Genomic DNA, 22,384 nt, shown 5'->3' with positions numbered 1-22,384 from the left:
TTATTCACTGCAGATATATAGAATATGCAAAATACGCAGATATACATGTTCTCAAATTATTCTTGAAAATAATACATGGTCGTATAAATAAAAAACTAGAAGAAGAAAGAGATGATAGTTTGGGTTCAGAAACGTACTAGGAACCAGATAGGCGTTATTTGCCTGTAATGTGATAGCTCAAAGATGCATGATAAGAAACCTTTGTTATTTGCAATAACAAACCTTTACTAGAGTCAAAGAGCACAAATTGTAAGAGATAACGAACCCAGTCCAGAAATTGAAATCGGGAGAGGTGTTAGGCAGGGAAGTATTATGTCTCTATTACTATTTAATGTATATAGTGAAGCCATTTTTGAAGAACTATTACTATCTCAAAGTGAAGGAATAATCATTAACGGAAGATCTATTAACAACATAAGATATGCAGATGACACCGTGATTAGGGCAAGCTCTGCTGAACAACTCCAATTACTACTGAACAAAACAGTTTCTTTGAGGAATATGGACTGAAAATGAATATAAAAAAGACCAAATACATGATAATAACTAAGAAAACAATCATGTAAACAAGCAAACATTTGGGAAATATACCGATTTTTTAACTTTTTTACCAAAATTTGCCGCCCCCTGAGTTCTGCCGCCCTGGGCTATAGCCCATTCAGCTCATATGTAAATGCAGCCCTGCAAAGAATTGAACATTGGTGAAGTAGAGATTGGAGCGCTTGCGGAGTAAACGTGAAGTAAAATTCTCAATATGTCTTAATATTTCAAAGCACCATAAAATACCTATACTAAAATCACAATAAAGATGAACCAGAAATAAACAAACCAAGACACTTGAATGTTACGAGGAGCACTCCCAAATCATGTTTTACATAGTTTATACATTGTAAATCATGGCTCGGGAGTGCCTTTCGTAAGATTTAACGTGTCTTGGTTTGTTTATTTCAAGTGTATCTTTATTGTGATTTTAGCATAAGGCTTTGTCACTTATCACTGGAAACTATGAAGATGGGCAAGTTAGATAGAACTGCTTTTTGAGGAAATAAAAAATAAGCGGCCGAATAAATATAAGACTAGAATAATATAAGAGAAATAGTCTGGGCAGATTATCGGAGAATAGGCCATTTTTGGGAAAAGTTATTTAACGGCAATTTTATTGCTGGAATCGAATCTTATGATTGTATATGTGAATAATATAGGTATGCAAAGTCCGCAGATAGTGTGCTACTTTTTTAATAAATAAAATGGCGCCCAAAAATCATGTTTTTTCAATTTTTGCTCCAATGATTTTAACTTTACACCAAAAATATCCAAATAAAAATTCACCGTAATTAAATTCTTCATAGAGACGTGTTTTCCCCGATTTACTTCGACGAAAATTTTTCCCGGAAAATGCGGGTTTTTCCAACAAATCTTTAATTTTCAACTAAAATTTTAGATAAGTAATTGTTTATCAATAATTATATAACTTGGCATTATGAAATCTCTTTTCGTATAGATTCTAATTCCAGAAGCCGATGAAAATTTAATGAACAGTTTAGCAACAATTGAATTGTTAATTAAAAATTTACGGTCGCTATAATAACCACAAAAATTATGATAAATAAGAATAACTATGATTTTTGTATAAAAATGCACTGTACCTATCTAATTCATTTTACAGAATTGCAATTGGACTATATAAGCGGCCTCAGGAATATTTTAAAACTATAAACAATTTTTGGCTTATAAACAAATAGAATATCTCGGGAAAGATTAAATTAACTTAAATTATGAAAGCGGTATTGGAAAAAAGCGACAGGATGCTTCCTTTAAAAGAAAAAACATTTAATTGTGATGAGTGGTTCCTGAGATACAACCGGTCAAACTTGACCGGCATTTACGGCAAAGTTGTAAACAATAGGATCATGTTTTTAAACCATATCCTTTTTATTTTTGTCCTCTTTCTCCCCACCAATTTTTATATCTTTAAATTACTCATAACATAAATTATTATAATAAAAACTATCGATATTATGAGTGAAAATTGACTAAAATATCAAAATTCCAATCAAAAATTAGGTTGGAGATGGCTCTACTCGAGTTACTTGGGAACAAAAAAAGAATGAAGAAAATTGCTCCATGGGAAGCCGAGAAAATGCATTTTTTTAACGTATACCGATTTTGAACTTTGAGATTACACTTTCTCCAACCTAATTTTTGATTGGAATTTTGCAATTTTTGGCAATTTTCACTCGTAATATCGATAGTTTTTATTTTAATAATATATGTTATGAGTACATTAAAGATTTGAAAATTAGTGAGGAGAAAGAGGACAAAAATAAAAAGGTTATGGTTTAAAAGTTATGATCCTATTGTTTATATATTTGCCGTAAATACCGGTCAACTTTGACCGGTTGTATCTTAGAAACCACTCATCAAAATTAAACTTTTTTTCTTTTAAAAGAAGAGTCCTGCCGCTTTTTTTCCAATACCGTTTTCATGATTTAATTTAATTTAATATTTTCCGAGATATTCTATTTGTTTATAAGCCAAAAAATTGTTTATAATTTTAAAATATTCCTGGGGCCGCTTAAATAGTCCAATTTCAATTCTGTAAAGTGCATTAGATAGGTACAATGTCTTTTTATACAAAAATCATAGTTATTCTTAAGTATCATAATTATTGTGGTTATTCAAACTGGTTATTAAACTGTTCATTCAATTTCCATCGGCTTTTGGAATTATAATATATACGAAAAGAGATTTTATATTACCAAGTTATTTAATTATTGGTAAACAATTACTTATCTAAACATTTTAGTTGAAAATTAAAGATTTTGTTGGAAAAACCCGCATTTTCCGGGAAAAATTTTCATCGAAGTAAATCGGGAAAAACACGTCTCTATGCAGAATTTAATTATTGGTAATTTTTATTTTAGTGTTTTTGGTGTAAAGTTATAGAGTAATAAAGTTATATCTTTGGAGTTATAGAGCAAAAATTGAAAAAAACACGATTTTCGGGCGAAATTTTGTTTATAAAAAAAGTAGCACACTATCTGCGCACTTTGCATATAGTATTTTTACTACAAAAACGTTATTACGTAGGTCAAAATTTTTGACGTAAGAGAACTGTCAAAACATTAGAATGTGACTTTTTATTATTGCCGTGTTTATAATAAACATAGCAATAAGGAAAAGTCACATTCTAATGTTTTGACAGTTCTCTTACGTCAAAAATTTTGACCTACGTAATAACGTTTTTGTAGTAAAAATACTATACCTATATTATTAATATATACAATCATAAGATTCGATTCCAGCAATAAAATTGCTGGTAAATAACTTTTCCTTGTATTTTGCTAATTAGCCCAGAGTACCCTATAAATAGGGCTTACAATACCGAGCCAAAATCTCAATACCGGTATTTGGTATTTAAAATTTCAAATACCGGGATCCCGGTATTAAAACCGGTATTATGAATAAAAAATATACGCGTTATATTTATACTATCCTCAGTTGTTATATCGACTTGTTATTAAATAATATATGAAACCTATTAAATTTTGTTTTGAAATGTGTAGATGTTGTTTATAACATTCCTAGAGAGTAGGAATAGATAGATATAAAAAATGTGCAAATAGAAAAACTATATATTTGGTTCTAGGATAGTACTTTTACTCATGAAATTTGCTATTTGTAAATTAATTTCACTTTAAAATATATTAATGCAAAGATTAACTTACTATGACAAATATTTTATATGGATTACTCTGTATTTAGACCGCTATATATTTTCAATTATTATTAATAATTCAGAACTCATTTTATATATTTGTTACACGAGATTTAATAATTTGGTTGTAGAAGCTGATATGTATCACCGTTCGCCTTAAATTAACGACATTCACGCTTTTAGAAAGCGATATACTTGACTTGTATGTGTAATGAATGTGTTTAATAAATATTTTTTACAATGATATTTGATATTGGTAGTTTATCTTCAAAAATAATTTCTTGTAATAGCAAAAAATATCTTAGAAGGAAGTTTATTGTGCATCAATTCCATTTTTATAAATTAAGCTAATACCGAAATACCGGTATTTTTATTATAAATACCGGTATCAAATACCGGAAAATATCGTCCGGAATCCCGGTATTGTAAGCCCTACCTATAAACCTGCTGAAGAAAATGTTGTGTCTGTCCATTTTTTTTCTTTTTATTTTATTTATCTAACTATTTTTAAAATTACCTATTATTAGGAATATTTAAAATGAGGGTTAAATTTTTTTTATTTTTAGGAATTGGTCAACACTGGATTTTGGGCTGTGATGTATCTCATTGCATTTATCGTTCAACTTATCGTAGCAACTGGCGTCCATCCTCTTCTTTCATTTAGAGGATCGTATATAGCTGCTGGGGTAGGTATACGTACTAATAATAAAAAAACTAATTTCACGGAAATAAAAAACTTCCTGTAAGTAGGTATACCTGAATGACATAGAAATTTTGTTGTTGGCTTCTACTCCTAATGCTATTTTATTGAGTCTATCGTTTATTGTGTCATAGTGCCTGATATATTTCGGTTTTTTTTTCGGTCTCTGTTTTTTTCTTATTTTACATAATCATTCAAAAGGCAGTTTTCTTTTTATCTATTATGTAATAGAGAAAGTATTGTAACGTTAATAAAAGTAAAAATATCACAAAACTGATTTTTGAAATTCTTTCTCCAGTTACACTTAAAAATCAAATAAGTTCAATTTATTTATTCTATATTATGTATTTTCCCTATAATTTACCAAAAAATAAATCACTAGTTTGATATCCCAATCAATTACATACACTCACCGGCACAAAATTCCGCCCCCCAAAATTTTTGATTAAGTTTGACAATCTACAGGGTGATTCATTAAGAATGTCCAATCTCTGAGTTGTAGATTCTAGACATCAAAATATTAAGATTTAACCCAATTCACTTAGATCAAATGTGGCTCATTACTGAGTTACAGGGTGTTTTATTTAAAAATTTAACAATTATTTTTACCCAGACGTTAAAACTATTCGACGTATCCTTTTCATACTTGACAGAAAGTGTAGCTCCTATACACCCTATGAAATTATGTTAAATAAACGTTTCTGGCTATTACCACAGGCGTACGACAGGGGAAAGTGAATGGTTGACCCTTCCCAAATTCTACGCCACAACATTTTCTACGTAAATAATGTACTCTTAATTTGCAACGATAAAGTCATTAGTTTTCGAGATATTTAAAATTAAACATGTAACGGCACAGTTATTTTGATTAATGTATCGTGCTGCTTAATTTTTAACCAGGGAAGGCGAACCAGGAAACGAAGATATTATTATATAAAATAGCCAAACAGAGAGCAAAGAAAGCAAAAGATTTTAATCAGATTAGATGTATCCGAGATGAAAATAATAAAATACTAATTCACGAAAAGGATGTCAAAAAGAGATGGAGAAAGTACTTTGACAGCTTATTAAATGAAGAATTTGACAGACAGCCTGTGGAGTCAACGGAGACAGTAGCAGCAATGGTCACCAAAATAACAAACGAGGAAGTAGCTCAAGTGGTTCAAAAAATAAAGAAAGGAAAAGCGGTAGGACCAGATGATATTCCTGGGGAAGTATGGAAAGCATTGGGAGAGACAGGAACAAGGTGGCTAGCAGGTTTATTTAATAGAATTATGGAAGTTGGACAAATGCCAGACGAATGGAGAAGCAGTATACTAGTACCTGTCTACAAAAACAAGGGAGATATGCAGCAGGCAGCAGTGTACAAACTACAGGGCTATAAAACTGCTTAGCCACACCATGAAAATATGGGAGAGAGTAATTGATAGACGGATACGTGAAGAGACCGACATATCCGAGAATCAATTTGGCTTTATGCAGGGCAGATCAACAACAGACGCAATTTTCATTATAAGGCAGTTGATGGAAAAATACAGGAGTAAAGAAACAAACGCTCATATGGTATTCATTGATCTTGAGAAAGTATATGATACAGTTCCTCGAGAGATTCTGTGGTGGGCACTCAATAAGAAAGGAGTCCCTAGTGCATATGTAAAGATTGTGAGGGATATGTATGAGGGAGTAACGACTAGTGTTAGGACAGGTGTGGGAGAGACTGATAAGTTTCATGTGAAAGTAGGATTGCACCAAGGCTCGGTGCTTAGTCCGTATTTATTCTCATTAGTTTTGGACCAGATAACAGCGAAACTACAGGGTGACATTACATGGTGCTTAATGTATGCTGATGATGTCGTGTTAGTAGGAAATAGTGAAAGAGACTTAGAACAAAAACTGGAACAGTGAACACGAGCTCTGGAGGAAAAAGGTTTAAAACTTAGTAGGACAAAGACAGAATATTTGGAATGTTCATTTAAAGATGGAGTTACTACAAATTAAATGGTATCTTTGGATGGTGAACTGATTGTAAAAAGCAATAGTTTTAAGTACTTGGGATCGGTATTACAGAGTAGTGGAGAAATAGATGGAGATGCATGCAGTAGAATTAGGGATGGATGGATGAAGTGGAAGGAAGCGAGTGGTGTGTTGTGTGACAGAAAAGTTCCAATGAAGCTGAAAGGATAATTCTATAAAACAGCCATAAGACCGGATATGATGTACGGAACTGAATGTTGGGCAGTGAAAAAGAAAGAGGAACAACGAATGCATGTGGCGGAGATGAGAATGCTTAGATGGATGAGTGGAGTGACAAGAAAGGATAAAATTAAAAATGAGTATATTAGGGGAAGTCTAGGTTGATGCCAAAATGAGAGAGCATAGGCTGAGATTGTTTGGTCATGTTCAACGTCGAGACGTTAATCATCCAATACAAAGAGTAGCTGAAGTGCAGATTCCTGGAAGGGGTAGGAGAGGAAGACCAAAGAAGACGTGGGGGGAGACGATTAGGCAGGACATGTTGGTAAAGGGGATTAATATTGGTACGACCCAGGATAGAATTGTGTGGAGAAATGCAATTAGGGAAGCCGACCCCGCATAGGGATAAGGCAAGGAGAATGAAAAAAATGATTGTGCTGTTTAATGTTAAACTTCAAATATCTCGAAAACTAATGATTTTACCGTTAAGAATGAATGATATACTCTTCAGTCTTACCGATAAAATCATTAGTTTTCGAGATATTTGAAATTAAAAATTAAGCAGCACAATACGTTAATCAAAATAACTGTGCCGTTACATGTTTAATTTTAAATATCTCGAAAACTAATGACTTTATCGTTGCAAATAAAGAGTACATTATTTACGTAGAAAATGTTGTAGAATCGAGAAATTTCGCTAAAATGGTAATTTCACCAGTGGCGTAGAATTTGGGAAGGGTCAATGATTGACTCTCCCCTGTCGTACGCCTCTGGTAGTAGCCAGAAACGTTTATTTAACATTATTTCATAGGGTGTATAGGAGCTACACTTTCTGCCAAGTATGAAAAGGATATGTCAAATAGTTTTAACGTACTGGGTAAAAATAGTTTTTCAATTTTTAAATAAAACACCCTGTAACTCAGTAATGAGCCACATTTGATCTAAGTGAAGTGGGTTAAATCTTAATATTTTGAGGTCTAGAATCTACAGCTCAGAGATTGCACATTCTTAATGAATCACCCTGTATAACTTTCTTATTTGTACTCCGATTTTCAAGATTCTTACGTCAGTTTGTAGGTAATGTACATGTATTGATGTCGTTTGTTATTATTCCGGTAACAAAAATTTTTTGCTTAGATGTCATTATACGGGGGTGAATGGAAGCGTTGTATTTTCTCCTAACTTTATAAAATTCTGTGGAAAAATTGAAGGGCTGATTTTGTCTCATACTCCTTTTGTATTTTCCTAGAGGTATCACTAAGGCTTTGTTTTTTTAATTATCCGAATATCTCCTTTTTTGAAAGAGCTGTGAATAAAAACACTGTTTTAAAGGTTTTTTAATTAAAAGTATCTAACGCACTATAATTAACAAAACAAAACAAAATTAACAACAAAACAAAAAAATTCAAGAGCGGGTATGTATAAGTTTTGCAGCAGCGACTGCTCGCAATCTGTTTGGCATCGACTGGGGAATAGCCCGATATTCCTCTACCAGGGTCATATCTGTACCAAATTTTATGGAGGTCTAGGATGACGCCAAGTAGCTTTTTTAATTCATCCCATAAAAATGCTCAATAGGATTGAGATCTGGGCTGCATGCGGGCTATTCTAATCTTATCAATCCAACCTCTACTTTATGAGTCAATCAGTGTTTTTATTTACAAAAAATGGTACAGCTCTTACAAGAAAAGAGATATTCGAATAAATCAAAAAACAAAATATTACTGATACCTTCGGGATAATATGACACGACTTCACGACTATGAAACAAAATCACCTATTCAATTTTTCCACAGAATTTTTTTAAGCAAGGAGAAAATACAACGCTTCCATTCACCCCCGTATGATGCCATCTAAGCAAAACTTTTTATTACCGGATATAATACCAAACGATGTCAATATATGTACCTACAAACTTGTTCAAGAATCTTGAAAATCTGAGCACAAATAATAAAGTTATAAATTGTCAAACTTCATCAAAAATTTTGGGTGGCGGAATTTTGTGCCGGTCAGTGTAGAAAGTGTTGTGCTAGACTTAAGGCAAATATGCAACTTGCATATTATGCATAAAAAATGAAAAAATCTCTTATTTTGCATATTTTAATAAAAGTGTGCATATAATTTAAATTTTGATCATTTTTAATGTACAATCGAAACCGTGATCACGTGTTATTTTATTTTAAACATTTACAGGGTGGTACAAACAAAAATTTGCTAAAATTGTAATATTTTTAATAGGTTCCAATATAAGGCTGTTTCGCAATAAATCGAAATCGATGTATTTTTTCATTTCACAAGGATTTTTTAAATTTTTTGTGATGAAAAATAGGTTCTTTAAAGGGTTCTCTGCTATTCTAATCATCCAATAGTTTACTGAAAGATCGCTTTACATTTTTTTTTCTCAAATAACATCGTCAGTTTGCATTTATTTTACTAAAAACAAAAAAAATATAATATTGGACTTTTTAATTAAGTGTAATTTATGCTCATAGTATTTTTTCTTTATCAGAAAAGACCAAGGAAGAGCCAGCCTCCTGTATGTAAATTATTGGGGCCTCTTCCTTCTATCACACTCATATCTTGATATTTTCAAGATCCCAAAGCATTTCAATCATTGTATTAAAACGGTAAGGGTAATATTGAAAAGAAGCTTTATACAAATTTAAAGCAACCATCGAAAAACAGTGGTTACCAGATTGTTTCTGAAGTAGTTTAAGTACTAGGTGAAACATTTTCCAAATCATTACTTTAGAACCAAAAATTATTATAAATTGGAAAAATGCCTAAGTTATATTTGATGTCGAAAGAATGATACTCAGATAGAAGTCATAACTTTTTGTTAGAAAAATTTGAACAGCATCCAACGCCCTGAAGTGCATTAAGAATTATGAGAAAAAAGAAGAAGTTACCACAATTCGAAGTAATATAAGTTATTAGTTCAAATACTTAAATAGTTAATTACATAAACTTAGTTTGTAAAATAAATAAATGTTAATTGCTATAAAATATGAAAATATTGTAAATAAAACGGATACTAATATCTGAGTTGATTATAATTTTTTTTATTACATGCATATTTTCCAGATAAACATGCATATTTTTGCGTAAAATACTGCATATTTATGCGCATATTTGCCGAAGACTAGTTGTGACTATTGGACTAAACTGTACCTATCCTACCAAACATTCATTTTTACGTGTTTAAGTTAAGTTATATTAGGTATGGTTAGTTATTAAATTGTTAATTTTTATTGTATTTTTGAATCACGCAAGTGCCGTTTTATCAAAATTTACGGGTTTAAGGTGTCTTGCATGCGATCAGAAATAATACTGTCATGTGCCTTATAGAAAGTCATAAAAAAATCGTTAAAATTAGAGCAGATCTTAGAATCACCTTTCCTTATTTTGGATGGTTAGTCCCACAAGAAATAAAATGTAGAATAGAGAAGGCTAGGAGTGCATTCAATAACATGCAGGGCCGGCGATAACGGGCCTGCAAGGGATGCATTGCAGGCGGGCGCCCCTGTTTGGGGGGCGCCAGAATGAGCATTTTTTCTGCTGGTATTATGTGAAATACTAAAATAAAAAAATTCTTTTTTCTTAAATGTGGTTTAATTTCGTCATAATACCCTAATCTGTGTTTGTTAGTTTTGCATATCAAATAATATACAAAAATATGCAGCGCCGCATAGAATTCTTACCATGTAGTAATATATAATATAATTTATTGGTCAAAGATATCATATGTCAACCAAACAACTTTGCTATGAGAATGCTTTGTTTATGTTCTTCAAATTTCTTGCAAGTTGTTATACCGGATTTATACTCAGCCCTGTTCGGCAGGGAATTGGACAGGGAAGTGGACAGCGTGAATGGTAAATAGCTCACTCGCGCTGCTGCTCATCATGCTATTGCTATTGCACCTACATACCCCAAGAGTCGGTTTTCTGTGGCGGAAGTCAAAGGGAGGCAGCGCGAGGACGAGTGGGTATTCACATTCAACTACTCTCTCTCTCACTTGCCGCCGACAAAGCGTCAAGTGAGTAAGGGAGCAAGACGATACTCTCATCACATTCCTTTCTTGTGAGTCATTCGGTAATGAGTTGTGAGGACATTGACGAGGAACGGCGAGGGACTGATATAAACACCTCACTCGCATCGATATCGTATTTCGGGCAATATTTCCGTCAACGACAGCAGCAGTGGCAATAGCTGAGTATAAATCCGGCATTAGTGTTGTATCATCAGTTATGAGAGGAAATGAATAATTTCTAGTAAAGTAAACAAGATTGTGATATGTACTCTTTTCTTGCCGCCCGCGCCTGTCTAATTTAATGTACCTATTAATAGGTATCAAGTTAAGTATTAATCCATCCCATAAAAACATAATATTTAAAATAAAGATTTTACTTTAAATTCAGTTTAGAGCTCTTTAGATTTAGTATTATTTCATGTGATTATAATACAGAATAGTTTGTAAGTTGTACTCTGCAGTTAAAGAATCTATTAGCATTCAATTAATATAAAATTATATTTGTTAAGTACCAGTAGGTAGGTACATACTAATATTAATCTACGCTTAAGTTATTATTTTTATTTAATTAAATAAAAATGGATTAAAAAAAATTATCTAGGAAGCTAGGGCACAAATCGAAAAAGAAAAAGCCGAAAAAGAAAAAATGACACAAAAAAACAATATCAGTTCTCTTACGCCCGGTTTCATAATCAACTTAAAGTGAACATTAACTAAAGTTCACTTTACAGTTGACATTTACCCATATGAATTGCAATGTTAAAGGTACCAACTAAAAATTTAAAGTCCACTTTAACTGATTATGAAACCGACCGTTAGCCAATTTCTTAAAAAAGTTAAAGTGAAGTTGTTGTGTCAGATGATGGGTCCAATAAAACTGTAACCGAAATGTATTTACCGGGTACATTTGCGAATAGCGGGACACCGACTTAAGTCGCTGCCCGAAACACACATTTTTAGGACACAAGTCCAAAATCAAGTCATTAATAGGGAGAAAAGCTCTTCTAGCTACCCCTAAAATCAGGGGGTTTAACACATAAAGTAATACAGAGGATGTTCCATTACCCAGGGCATCTAAGGTAACGTTCAGTACAAAGACTCCTTATTCGTTATGTACTGCGATGGGGAGGGGTGGTGGTACAGCTTGGGGGTCAGATAGATACGGGGTCAGGTTACACAGTGTAACCGGTTTGATCTTCGGACATGTGGGTCTCACTGTTCCATTTGAACACACATAATGTTCCCGAGGCTGGGTTTGTACGAGTATCTGTGTGTGGGTGGGGGGGCGCCTGTGCTAGTTTTGCAGGCGGGCACCTTATACCCTAGCGCCGGCACTGATAACATGGCCAAACTCTTTAAAAGCCACAACCTTAATCTGGAGATAAAAATAAGGCTCCTACGATGTTATATCTTCTCAATATTGTATTACGGAGTTGAATCCTGGACACTCACTGAAGCAATGGAGAAAAAACTTGAAGCCTTCGAGATGTGGCTATACAGGTGAATCCTAAGGATATCATGGACGGACACGATAACCAACGAGACCGTATTACGAAGAGTGGGCAATGAAAGAGAGGTGATGTATACCATTAAATGGAGAAAGTTAGAATATCTCGGACACATAATGAGAAACGGCACTGAAGACAGATTACTGAAGGTAATCCTTCAAGGTAAAGTATTCGGAAAGTGAGCAATTGGGAGAAGAAGAATATCATGGTTAAAGAACCTATAGCGATACGCTTTAATTACTATTTTTGCTAATTTTAATTTTAATATTTTTTCTCAAAAACGAAACAACGTTAGTCATTCGAAATGCACATTCAACTGTCACATCTGTTTTTCGTCTGTGCGGTGCAACAAGCTGCACCCTCATTAATTAAGTACTTTATCAGACAATTATTATTGTGTCAACAACTCACTTAATGCAGTCGAAATTGTTTTTCTTAAAACTGCAAAAGTAGACGCCAGACCTAATGATTTATTTGCTCATCTGGTCAGGGGAAAAGGAACACAAACATTATTATCGTTTGTGTTTTTTTTCTTCAGTCACTACACAGCATGTGAACGATTCACACACACACACACACCGACTCGACCCTCTCCGAGAGACCTAAACGAAACACATTTTCGTTACAACAATAAAATTACCGTTCGTTTTATTATATTCATTTTTAATTAAATTCCGGCAACTCACTCATCGGAATAAACCTGAGAAAATGATTCTCCACAAAAACAACTAATATATTTAAAGCATCAGTTAATAAAATAATTATAGCCAGAATGATCGCCAATATTCGAAACGAATAGGCACTAAAAGAAGAAGTCCCACTCCATTTCCACACAAGTCATCTAATCTGTTTACATTTCTTTATTTTGTTTAAAACGCAGTTAGAAGCCTTTGAAGTCTGGCTTTATAGAAGAATCTTGAAAATTCCTTGGACAACCCACACCACCAAGGAAAATGCCTACGAGGAGAATAGGCACAGCTGGGGAGCTACTAAAAATCATCAAAGTTAGAAAAGTTAGCTACCTGGGACACATAATGAGAAACTAAAAGGGATCAACTGATCACCCAAGGGAAGATTGAAGCAAAACGGGATCCTGGTAGGCCCCAGATTTTATAGCTTAGAAATATCAGAGACTGGACCGGCCTTGGTTCAATATATTTAGTTAGAGCCGCATTTGACAGCCACAGATTTTCCAGCGTAGTCGCTAACCTCCTAAAGGACACAGGACCAAAAAAAGAAGTTTAAAACACAAATGACAAAGAAATCAACGTTATCTAAAACACGTTTACGCTCTTTTTTAAAATGCCCGAGGAGTGAACCAAAGCAAGGATATGCCCCATACATACATAAAAAAGATGATAGAATGATATGCGAAAACTGTAGAGGCATTGCACTACTAGAAATAGTTTACAAAATCTTCGCACAAAGCATAAGAAAAAGGCTAAATCAATATTCGGAAAAAATATTGGGAGAATACCAGGCAGGTTTTAGAAACAACAGATCAACGTCGGACCAAATATTTGAAAAGAGATACAGACCACCTGTTACGAATATAAAACAGTAGTATATTATGCTTTGATCATCGACTTTAAGCAAGCCTACGACACAGTAGACAGACAGCAGATACCAAGTAAAATTGTCAGGATGGTAAAGATCACGATCGAAAACACAACAAATGAAATAGCATGGAAAGGGCATACATCCAAAAATTGTGAAACCGATAAAGGATTAGGACAAGGAGACCCACTATCAACAACTGCATTCAATCTGACATTTGAATGAATAATCAGGAAAATCAGAATAAACATGCAAGAAACGATATTTAAAAACGGCCACCAATACGTAGCATTTGCAGATGATCTGACAATACTAGCAACATGCAAGAAAGAACTACGAAAGTTAATGAAAAACATAATAACAGAAGCCACAAAATTTGGACTTAAAATAAAGTAAGGAAAGAAAAAGTATTTGATAATGGGAGAGATCAAAAAAGAAGAAAAAAAAATAACATATTACAAATAGATGGAGAAAAAACATACTCGTTCAAAAAAGCCAAAGAAATTAATTACCTGGGAGCCAAAATAGATGAAAATGGTCACGAGCAAGGGGAGATAAAGGCAAGCATATCTAAAGGAAATAAAAAGTATGGAGAATTAGGAACATTAATGAAATCCAAATACGTATCCAGAAAAACACAAATCAAACTATTATTTATCAAAAACAAATCAAACTATAAATTATTTATGAGACTGTTATCAGACCTACAGTAACATACGCATGCGAAACATGGGTACCGAAAAAGTCAGAAACAGACCATTCCGAAAGATGGGAGAGAAAAATGCAAATAGGTAGTAATAGGGAGGTGTGAAAATAGAAGGACAGTGGAGAAAAAAAAACCAATAAAGAATTGGAAGAACTGTATAAAAGGCCAACGATAACGACGACGACGACAATCAAAGCACAGAGAATACGATATTTGTGACACATCGAAAGAATGGGAAGTGAAAGAATCCAGAAATGGTACCCATACGAAGATCAATACAAAAGAGAAGGAAAGGCAGACCAAGAAAAAGATGGAAGGACCGTGTATATGAAGATCTGAAGAAAATTAACATTGACATTTGACATATGGAAAGTCCTAGCATTGGACAGAAGGAGATGGAGGGAGGTGGTGAAGGAGTACATAAAAAGACTAAAGTGAAATTAAATAAAATTTATAAGAATAAAATAAACTTCTTCTTCTTCTTCTTCTTCCTCTTTATAAGCAATTCTGCTTGTTCATTGGCGGATTGATACCTATATGAAAGGTTGTCACTCCATCTTTTGCGCGGTCGGCCGATACTTCTGCCGATTGGTGATTTATCTCGTGCTATTTTGACCACACGTGTCTCCCCCATTCTGGTTATGTGGTTGTTCCATTCTTGTTTTCTATTTAGTGTCCATTCGTTTATAAACTGTACGTTACATTGTCTTCTAATATCTTCGCTCCTCTTTCGATCTCTCAGTGTATTTCCTGTAATTCTTCTCAGTACTCTCATCTCTGCCGTTTCCAGTAGTCTTTGTGTTGTGGCTGTATTGGGTCTTGTTTCTGATGCATATGTCATTATTGGTCTTACACTGGCTTTATAAATTCTTGACTTCATCTCAGTGTTAATATGTCGGTTTCGCCATAGAGTGTTATTAAGGCATCCTGCCAATCTATTTGCTTTTTGTACTTGATTTCTCACTTCTTTGTCTAGGTCTCCGTAACTTGACAATGTAATTCCAAGGTATTTTACTTCCATTACTTGTTCAATACTGATAAAATAAACTGGAAAGGAATGTAAACGTTTTATCCCTAGGCCTACAAGGCTGGTTGTGCTTAATAAATAAATATAAAAATAAAAGTCAAAGTTTTCAACTTAATAAATTTAAAATAATATCAAATTGAAAACTTATTGGACCATTTTCCTGGTAGCAACTCCACGGCTTCTAAAAATTGCAAGTCAGACGGATGCTGAAGCAAAGAAGACAAGAGGGAATTCTAAAATTTGCAATTCACAACCCCGTCTGTTCAGCATGGTAAATTCCAACGGAAAATGAACCTATGTTACTCAATAGGAGTAATACTAATAGAGAATAAAAATGTATACCATTTTTATTTAGTTGTAATGCGAAGCCAAAACTGTCTTAATTTTTTACTTAGTTGAGACAGCGCAACCAACACTCTAATCGACGATTTTGCCTCTTATTAGAGGCTGATCAGAGAATGCATAGGTTGCTATCTCTTACCCAAGTTTAAATTTTCGAGTCAATTATTATTTTTAGAAGCCGTGGGGGTGTTACGAGGAAAATGGTCCAATAAGTTTTCAATTTGATATTATTTTAAATATTTTATTAGGTTGAAAACTTTGACTTTTATTTAGCCGATGCCGCTGGGCAACTACTACCATCACGTCAGTTCCAATGCGGGACTAATAGACTCGAAAATTTAAACTTGGGTCAGAGATAGCAACCTATGCATTATCTGATGAGCCTCTAATAAGAGGGGAAATCGTCGATTAGAGTGCTGGTTGACCTCTCTGAACTAAGTAAAAATTAAGACAATTTTGGCTTAGCATTGCAACTGAATAAAAATGGTATACATTTTTAAAATGTAAAAAAAAATCTTTTCTTTAACTTTGGATCTTGTTGGGTGGAGGGTTCCCTATCTATCCCCCGTAGATCCGCGACTGATACGTATTATATATTAAACCTAAAATTTATTCTTGGTTTAACCTTTAACCAATGTTATTTTAAGATCTTCACATAAAACGTAATATTAATAATACACTGATTTTTTTGTAGGTATTTGGACTGTTCAACGCAATAACGTACGCATTTGCCTCGTATCTCCTCTACATAGAATGGACACGCTCGAGAACACCAAATTAAGCTCGAATTCGTTGTTTCGTCAAATATTTTATTATAAGAACTGTTTATAAGTACTGTTTTAGGTTAAGACACAAAATATCTCGTTAGGCTTTTCGTGCACCGTCGCAACACAAACTACAACTATACTGCGATACAACTAGCACCAATAAATCGTTTGTTTTTTGTCTACCAACGCGACTGATTTGCAATCAGTTGTATTGCGACTGACGACTGACATGCCAGTTGAATCGCGATCAGTTTGGAGTCAATTATATTTACGCTGCGTTGCAGTTGCTTTCTTGAGTGAACTTTGTACTAAAAGCACGTCTTTGACTCAAAGTTGACTGTGTAGCAAAGATAACGTGACTACTTTTGCCATCACGTTGCATGCGCTGCGGCGGTGGACAAAGAGCCTTAGTCAACTTTATGAAAATATATGCAATTAAATCGATGGCAATAGTGATGAGAAGGAATAATTCAGTTTGACAGTTTTGGTGTTGCATTTCATTGTGAGCACGTCAATAAACATTAAAAGGTGTATTTGCGTGCTTATTTAGCATCTAATTTTTTATTGTAGTTAATTTTGTATATCTTTTCTAGAAGTATATAAAAAAACTTTTAATGTTGATGTATTAAATGAAGACAGACTTTGAATATCCTTTTAGTAATCGATACATGTACATAAAGTTACATATAGTTGTTCTATTATATACTTGCACAAACATCATGATTCATTTGCAAACAAATTAAATCAAAACATTAAGTGAAACGTACGTCGATATAGGGCTTTTCTTTAACAGTCATTTGTTCGAGCTTCTTTCATGTGTCACATAATATTAATATATCTACGTCATACGATATTGGTATATACCATGATAAAAACCAAAGACGGATGACGTAAGTATATTAATATTATGTGACACATGACAGAAGCTCGAAACAAATGACAATCGATGAAAAGCCCTATGTAACACCATTGATATGTACCTATTGTCAATGTAATGACAATTTGTATGTTAGAAAATATTAGTTGTCTCATTAGCGTAAAAAATAAATGCTTATCCGAGGTAATCAAATTAAGTGAGCTACAGTTTAGCGTTCTAACTATTATGTTTGAAAACAAAAATTACAATGACATATAAAAATACTGAAAGTTTAAATAATACGAAGAACCAAATAAACCAATAAATTCAACAAATGCGCTAATGTTACAGTCACTGAAAATGATAAACGTCAAAATTTATAGTGAACAAGGTCACAGTTTAATGCTAAAGAATTGGTTAATTCATTCTCGAATTTTGACGGTTAGAATTTTGCAATCTACTCATGAGACAAAATTTTGACTGCGCGACGATAAAGACCAATCACTTCAAACGTAGGATGCCGTTAGCTGTCATTCATCTGCGCGAAGGACTACAATTTTTGATGCGCCGTCACTAAAATGGAACATAGAGAACAAAGGATTTTCGCGGATCCTACTGATTCTTTAGCATTATGCTGTGGCAATAGGGCTTTTCATTCACAGTCATTTGTTTCGAGCTTCTGTCATATGTCGTATAATCCGTGTATGTTTATTTTATACACAGATTATACAAGATATGACAGAAGCTCGAAACAAGTGACAATCCATGAAAAGCCCTATGTATCAAAGACATGCCGTACTGTTTATCCTTGTTTAATTTATTGCGGTGTCTATGGAAAAGCGGCTTTATTTTGCGATACTAGTTTCTTTGAGTAAAAAAGATACCTAGTATGAAAAGTAATTCGTGAATAATTTCATGTATGTGCAAAGATACAATGGAAGAACTATATCTATAAAAAAATTCATTCAACTGTATTACTTAAAATAAATCCTTTTAAATATTATAAACATGTTAAAATTGATTTGGAATAATTTAACGACTGATTTATTTCAATAGAAATGTTGATTTATATAACTGTTACAAAATTGTACATATTAATTATACAAATTACTGTAGGTACGTTACACATACTTTTTAAAATTTGATGGTAGATAAAAATTGTATTCAGTTTTCCAGAGCAAAGAAAATTTGTTTGCTTTGCAAGCTCCTTTGTCTTGAATAATTGGATTTTATTAAAAAACGATATCTTGACTTGTCTTAGGTACTATGTAATTCGCAAAATTGTACGTTTTTATTGGTATATTTCATATTTGTGTGTCACTTTCTTGAGAAACTTATGACTTCATAACTATTTTGAGACAGTGCCGGATCTAAACATTTGATTTGAGGTGGGTGAACTTCTAATGAAACACCAACCAAGAAAAAAACAAAAAGTTAAACTCAAACTACATAAAAGACATAAATAATAACTTATATGCATTAAGTTCCCTTCATTTTTCTAACTAGCTGGTTTATTGGGTTGAATTTCTCTGTCTACGGTTTAAGTTTCATATTAGCTAATATACCTAATTTTATATTTCAACAATTTTCTTCTTGAATTTTGGACCTTGTTAGGGGGTAAATTTCCCGTATTTCCCCCTCTTCCGTAAATCCGTCACTATGTTGTGAACATTCAATTTTTTTATTGTTACAAATTATTTGCTTGTTTTCTCTTTAAAATTGTTTTCAGTTTGTTTCCCCGTTTTGTTTGTAACAAGTTGATAGTACCCTGTTAGTATTTTGCTGGCCACTCGATAGGAGATCTATGTCTTAGTTTTCTCTTAACATCTTAAGTATGTCTTTTTTGTGACTATTATTTCTGTGGACTGTGGTTATTTTTTGAGCCCTGTGAACCCTGAGGTTTTGACCAATTTAAATAGGTTTTTTTATTTATTCTTTAGTGATACTTTAACACATTTAATTTAGGAACAGGTTTTTTCTCATCAATAAAGTACTGTCCAGTAATTCGTTGTCTACAAAACACAGAAACAACTAGCTCTCATACATTGAAAGAATTAAGAACAAATGTACATCGACTCTATAGCCTTATATATTTTTGGTGCGTATTGAATAAAATATACAGTATATTTTAATAATAATAATTGATCACCGTACAAAAGAACGGTGTTTCTTTATGTGTTTTAGATATAAGAAGTTTTGTATAGTTTTTGTATGTTGTATATTATTGTATGTTGATTGTGTTCATGCAAAGAGTTATGTAATTTTTTATGTATTTTCGCTATTAACTAGTTTAAGTCGATTAAATTTAAAAAATAAATGTCTCACACTGTTCTTAATATTAACGTTTAAGTTTTCAAATTTTATCACCAATAACTTTGTACCTACATAATATTAATGTATATTTTATTTTAAATAAATAAATAATACGTTTTATTGATTATTTCATTCATAGAGATTCTGACCAATAGAAACCTACAAGAATAAAAATTACCGCGGTTTTTTTATTTTTTTTTTAGATAATTTTAACTTCTATTAATTTATAAATAAAATCAAATAAAATAATTTTAATATTTTATAATAAAGAGGGCATTAAAGATGAGAAATTTGACCTCGGACTTTCGATTTCAGAGTTACAACCGCTAGTACTGTTTTAAAGTACTAGTACTAAAGTAAACCGAAATTGTATAAGCGATATATTATTCGACGTGCCTCAGCAAGATAAGATAACAAATGTATACTTATGGTTTTTATATAATTTCCGGTTAAAAAGTTCTACCATGAAAATGGACTACCATGAAAATGTGATGAGTAGCTTGTTTAAGGAATGGTTTGAAAAGAAGGTGTTGCCAAATTTGCCTCCAAAAAGTGTAATTGTAATGGATAACGCAACGTATCACAGCGAACGAATTAGAAAAATCCCCGGTGTAGGTTCGACAAAAAAAACATATCTGATTTTTTTGTATGACAATGATTTGTACTTTGAAGAAACATATACAAAAAAAGAAATGTTGGAAGTTCTTCACACAAAAGTGTTTGAGAAACAATTTGTTATAGACGAATTAGCCAAACGTGATGGTCATAATGTATTGCGATTACCTCCTTACTACTGTGTCTTCAACCCCATTGAATTAATCTGGAGCCAGCTTAAGGAAAGTTTACGGCGAAACAACTGCTGTTGTTTTAGTAGCGAATTTAGTAGCGAATCGGTGTCACATGTTGTAGAAGAAATAAAAAAGATTTCCCCAACACTGTGGCAAAATTGTGTTTCACATGTTACAAAAACGGAAGATCATTACAGAACATTAACCTCACATATTAAACCAATAATTATAACATTAGATAACGATTCTAGTGAAGATGACAGCGATAGTGACATAGAGTTGTAATTTGTATTTATTTTTTTCCGTCTAAACTTCAAATTTTATTTTTCTATGTTATTTTCTGTTATTTTTTATTATGTTATCTTTTTAATTCTGATTTTTGCTACCACTCTTTTAATCTTTTATTGTTATTATCATTAATTTCCTTAATTTCTTTAATTTGTTCATTTCTCTTATTTCATTGTACATAATAATATATCTATAACTACATAGATATAAATACGTAATAAATATAATGATATGATATTTAAATTTATATTTATTATTCCAACCCCATTAAAATATTATATCTACTTGAAGACTTGAATTTTTTTTGTTAAGGGGATGGGTACGAACTTTCGGCTTTAAGCCGTTACGTTATTACCAAGGGCCGAAAGTCCCTGAAAACTTCTATAATGTTTATTTTAATTAGTTACAGGGGTGAAAAACTAAGAGAAAATTTAGTGTGATTTTTAATTTCAAATATCTCATTCAAAAGAAACTTTTAATTCATTCCAAGGGACTTTCGGCCCTCGGTAATAAAGTAATTTTTCATTCTGCGTTTAAATTTTTCAAAAATACTTACATATTAGTTTTCTCAGGATTCGAAAAAAATTATTACATTTAAAACACATTGAAAATTTTGACAGGCGTCAAAATTTTGCATTTGTTCCTTTCCCCTTAATTTTAGCGAATCCGCTCCTGGAGGGTTTGTTGTTTGTTATTATGATACTAAATCGGTAGGGACATCCCACCAGCGCCAGGCCAAGTTTCTTATATCTTGACGCGAAGATAACATCCTAAATCTCTGCCATTTACAATTTATAAGGCATAGAGACGACGAATATAGAAAGTAATGCCTTATAAACAGAGCCGGATTTAAGGCAGTGGAGGCCCCTGGGCAGAATTGTTGTGGGGGCCCTACGTCCTACCATTAAAAAAAAATAAAATTTGTTACAGTAAAATATTAAAAATAAACATAGTAGGATGTAGGGATAAAGTCCGGATACTTTCCGAGATTTTTTACTTGAACATTCCTTGACTATGTCGGACATGTCTTATTGTTTTAAGACATCGTGTTCAATGCTCATTATAGAGAGATGATTCAAACACTCTTGGCCCATCATAGACCGAAGTCAATTTTTAATTAATTTGAGTTTTGAGAATTACCTCTCCCCACTACAGTTAGTTGGTATAAGAAATATAAACGAAGTATCACCTCAACATTTGGAAACGCATCATTCACATTCTTTTCTTCTAGCAATCAGGGGCGTCATTTGATAGGGTCGGGGGCATTTGCCCCCCTGACCCTGAAAATGACTGAAATTTACAAAAAATACATCAATTTTCATCATTACATCATATACAAATGTATTGTATATATAATGCTTGCCCCCCCCTAATCAAAATTTCAAATGACGCTCCTGCCAGCAATCGGTGCATTTAAAGTTCTTTGCTTATATTTAATGAGCAGATATCCTCTCTGAAAAATTCTACAAATTGTATTAGTTCGACACCTAGAATTTCATCTAAATCATTGCTACAGATGTCAGTGATGTCTTCTTCATGTGCCGTGCTTGATTATCGAGCATTGTCTATCAAATTGGCTATAGTAATT

At 32.9% G+C, this 22,384-nt stretch overlaps 1 protein-coding gene across 1 annotated transcript; it reads left to right on the top strand.

Moving 5' to 3' along the window:
* The first annotated feature begins 20,190 nt into the window (after positions 1 to 20,190).
* On the top strand, positions 20,191 to 20,793 carry LOC126888629 (uncharacterized). Its single transcript, XM_050656985.1, has one exon. It carries the CDS (start codon positions 20,191 to 20,193, stop codon positions 20,791 to 20,793), a length of 603 nt encoding a protein of 200 aa, XP_050512942.1.
* The last annotated feature ends 1,591 nt before the right edge of the window (positions 20,794 to 22,384 follow it).

This window comes from Diabrotica virgifera, chromosome 7 (assembly GCF_917563875.1).
Source record: "Diabrotica virgifera virgifera chromosome 7, PGI_DIABVI_V3a".
Lineage (NCBI taxonomy): Eukaryota > Metazoa > Arthropoda > Insecta > Coleoptera > Chrysomelidae > Diabrotica > Diabrotica virgifera.
This window is presented reverse-complemented; position numbering and strand designations above follow the sequence as displayed.

What these genes read in the sequence shown, in the direction of transcription:
- LOC126888629 (XM_050656985.1), top strand. Translation starts at nt 20,191, where the DNA reads ATGGACTACCATGAAAATGTGATGAGTAGCTTGTTTAAGGAATGGTTT.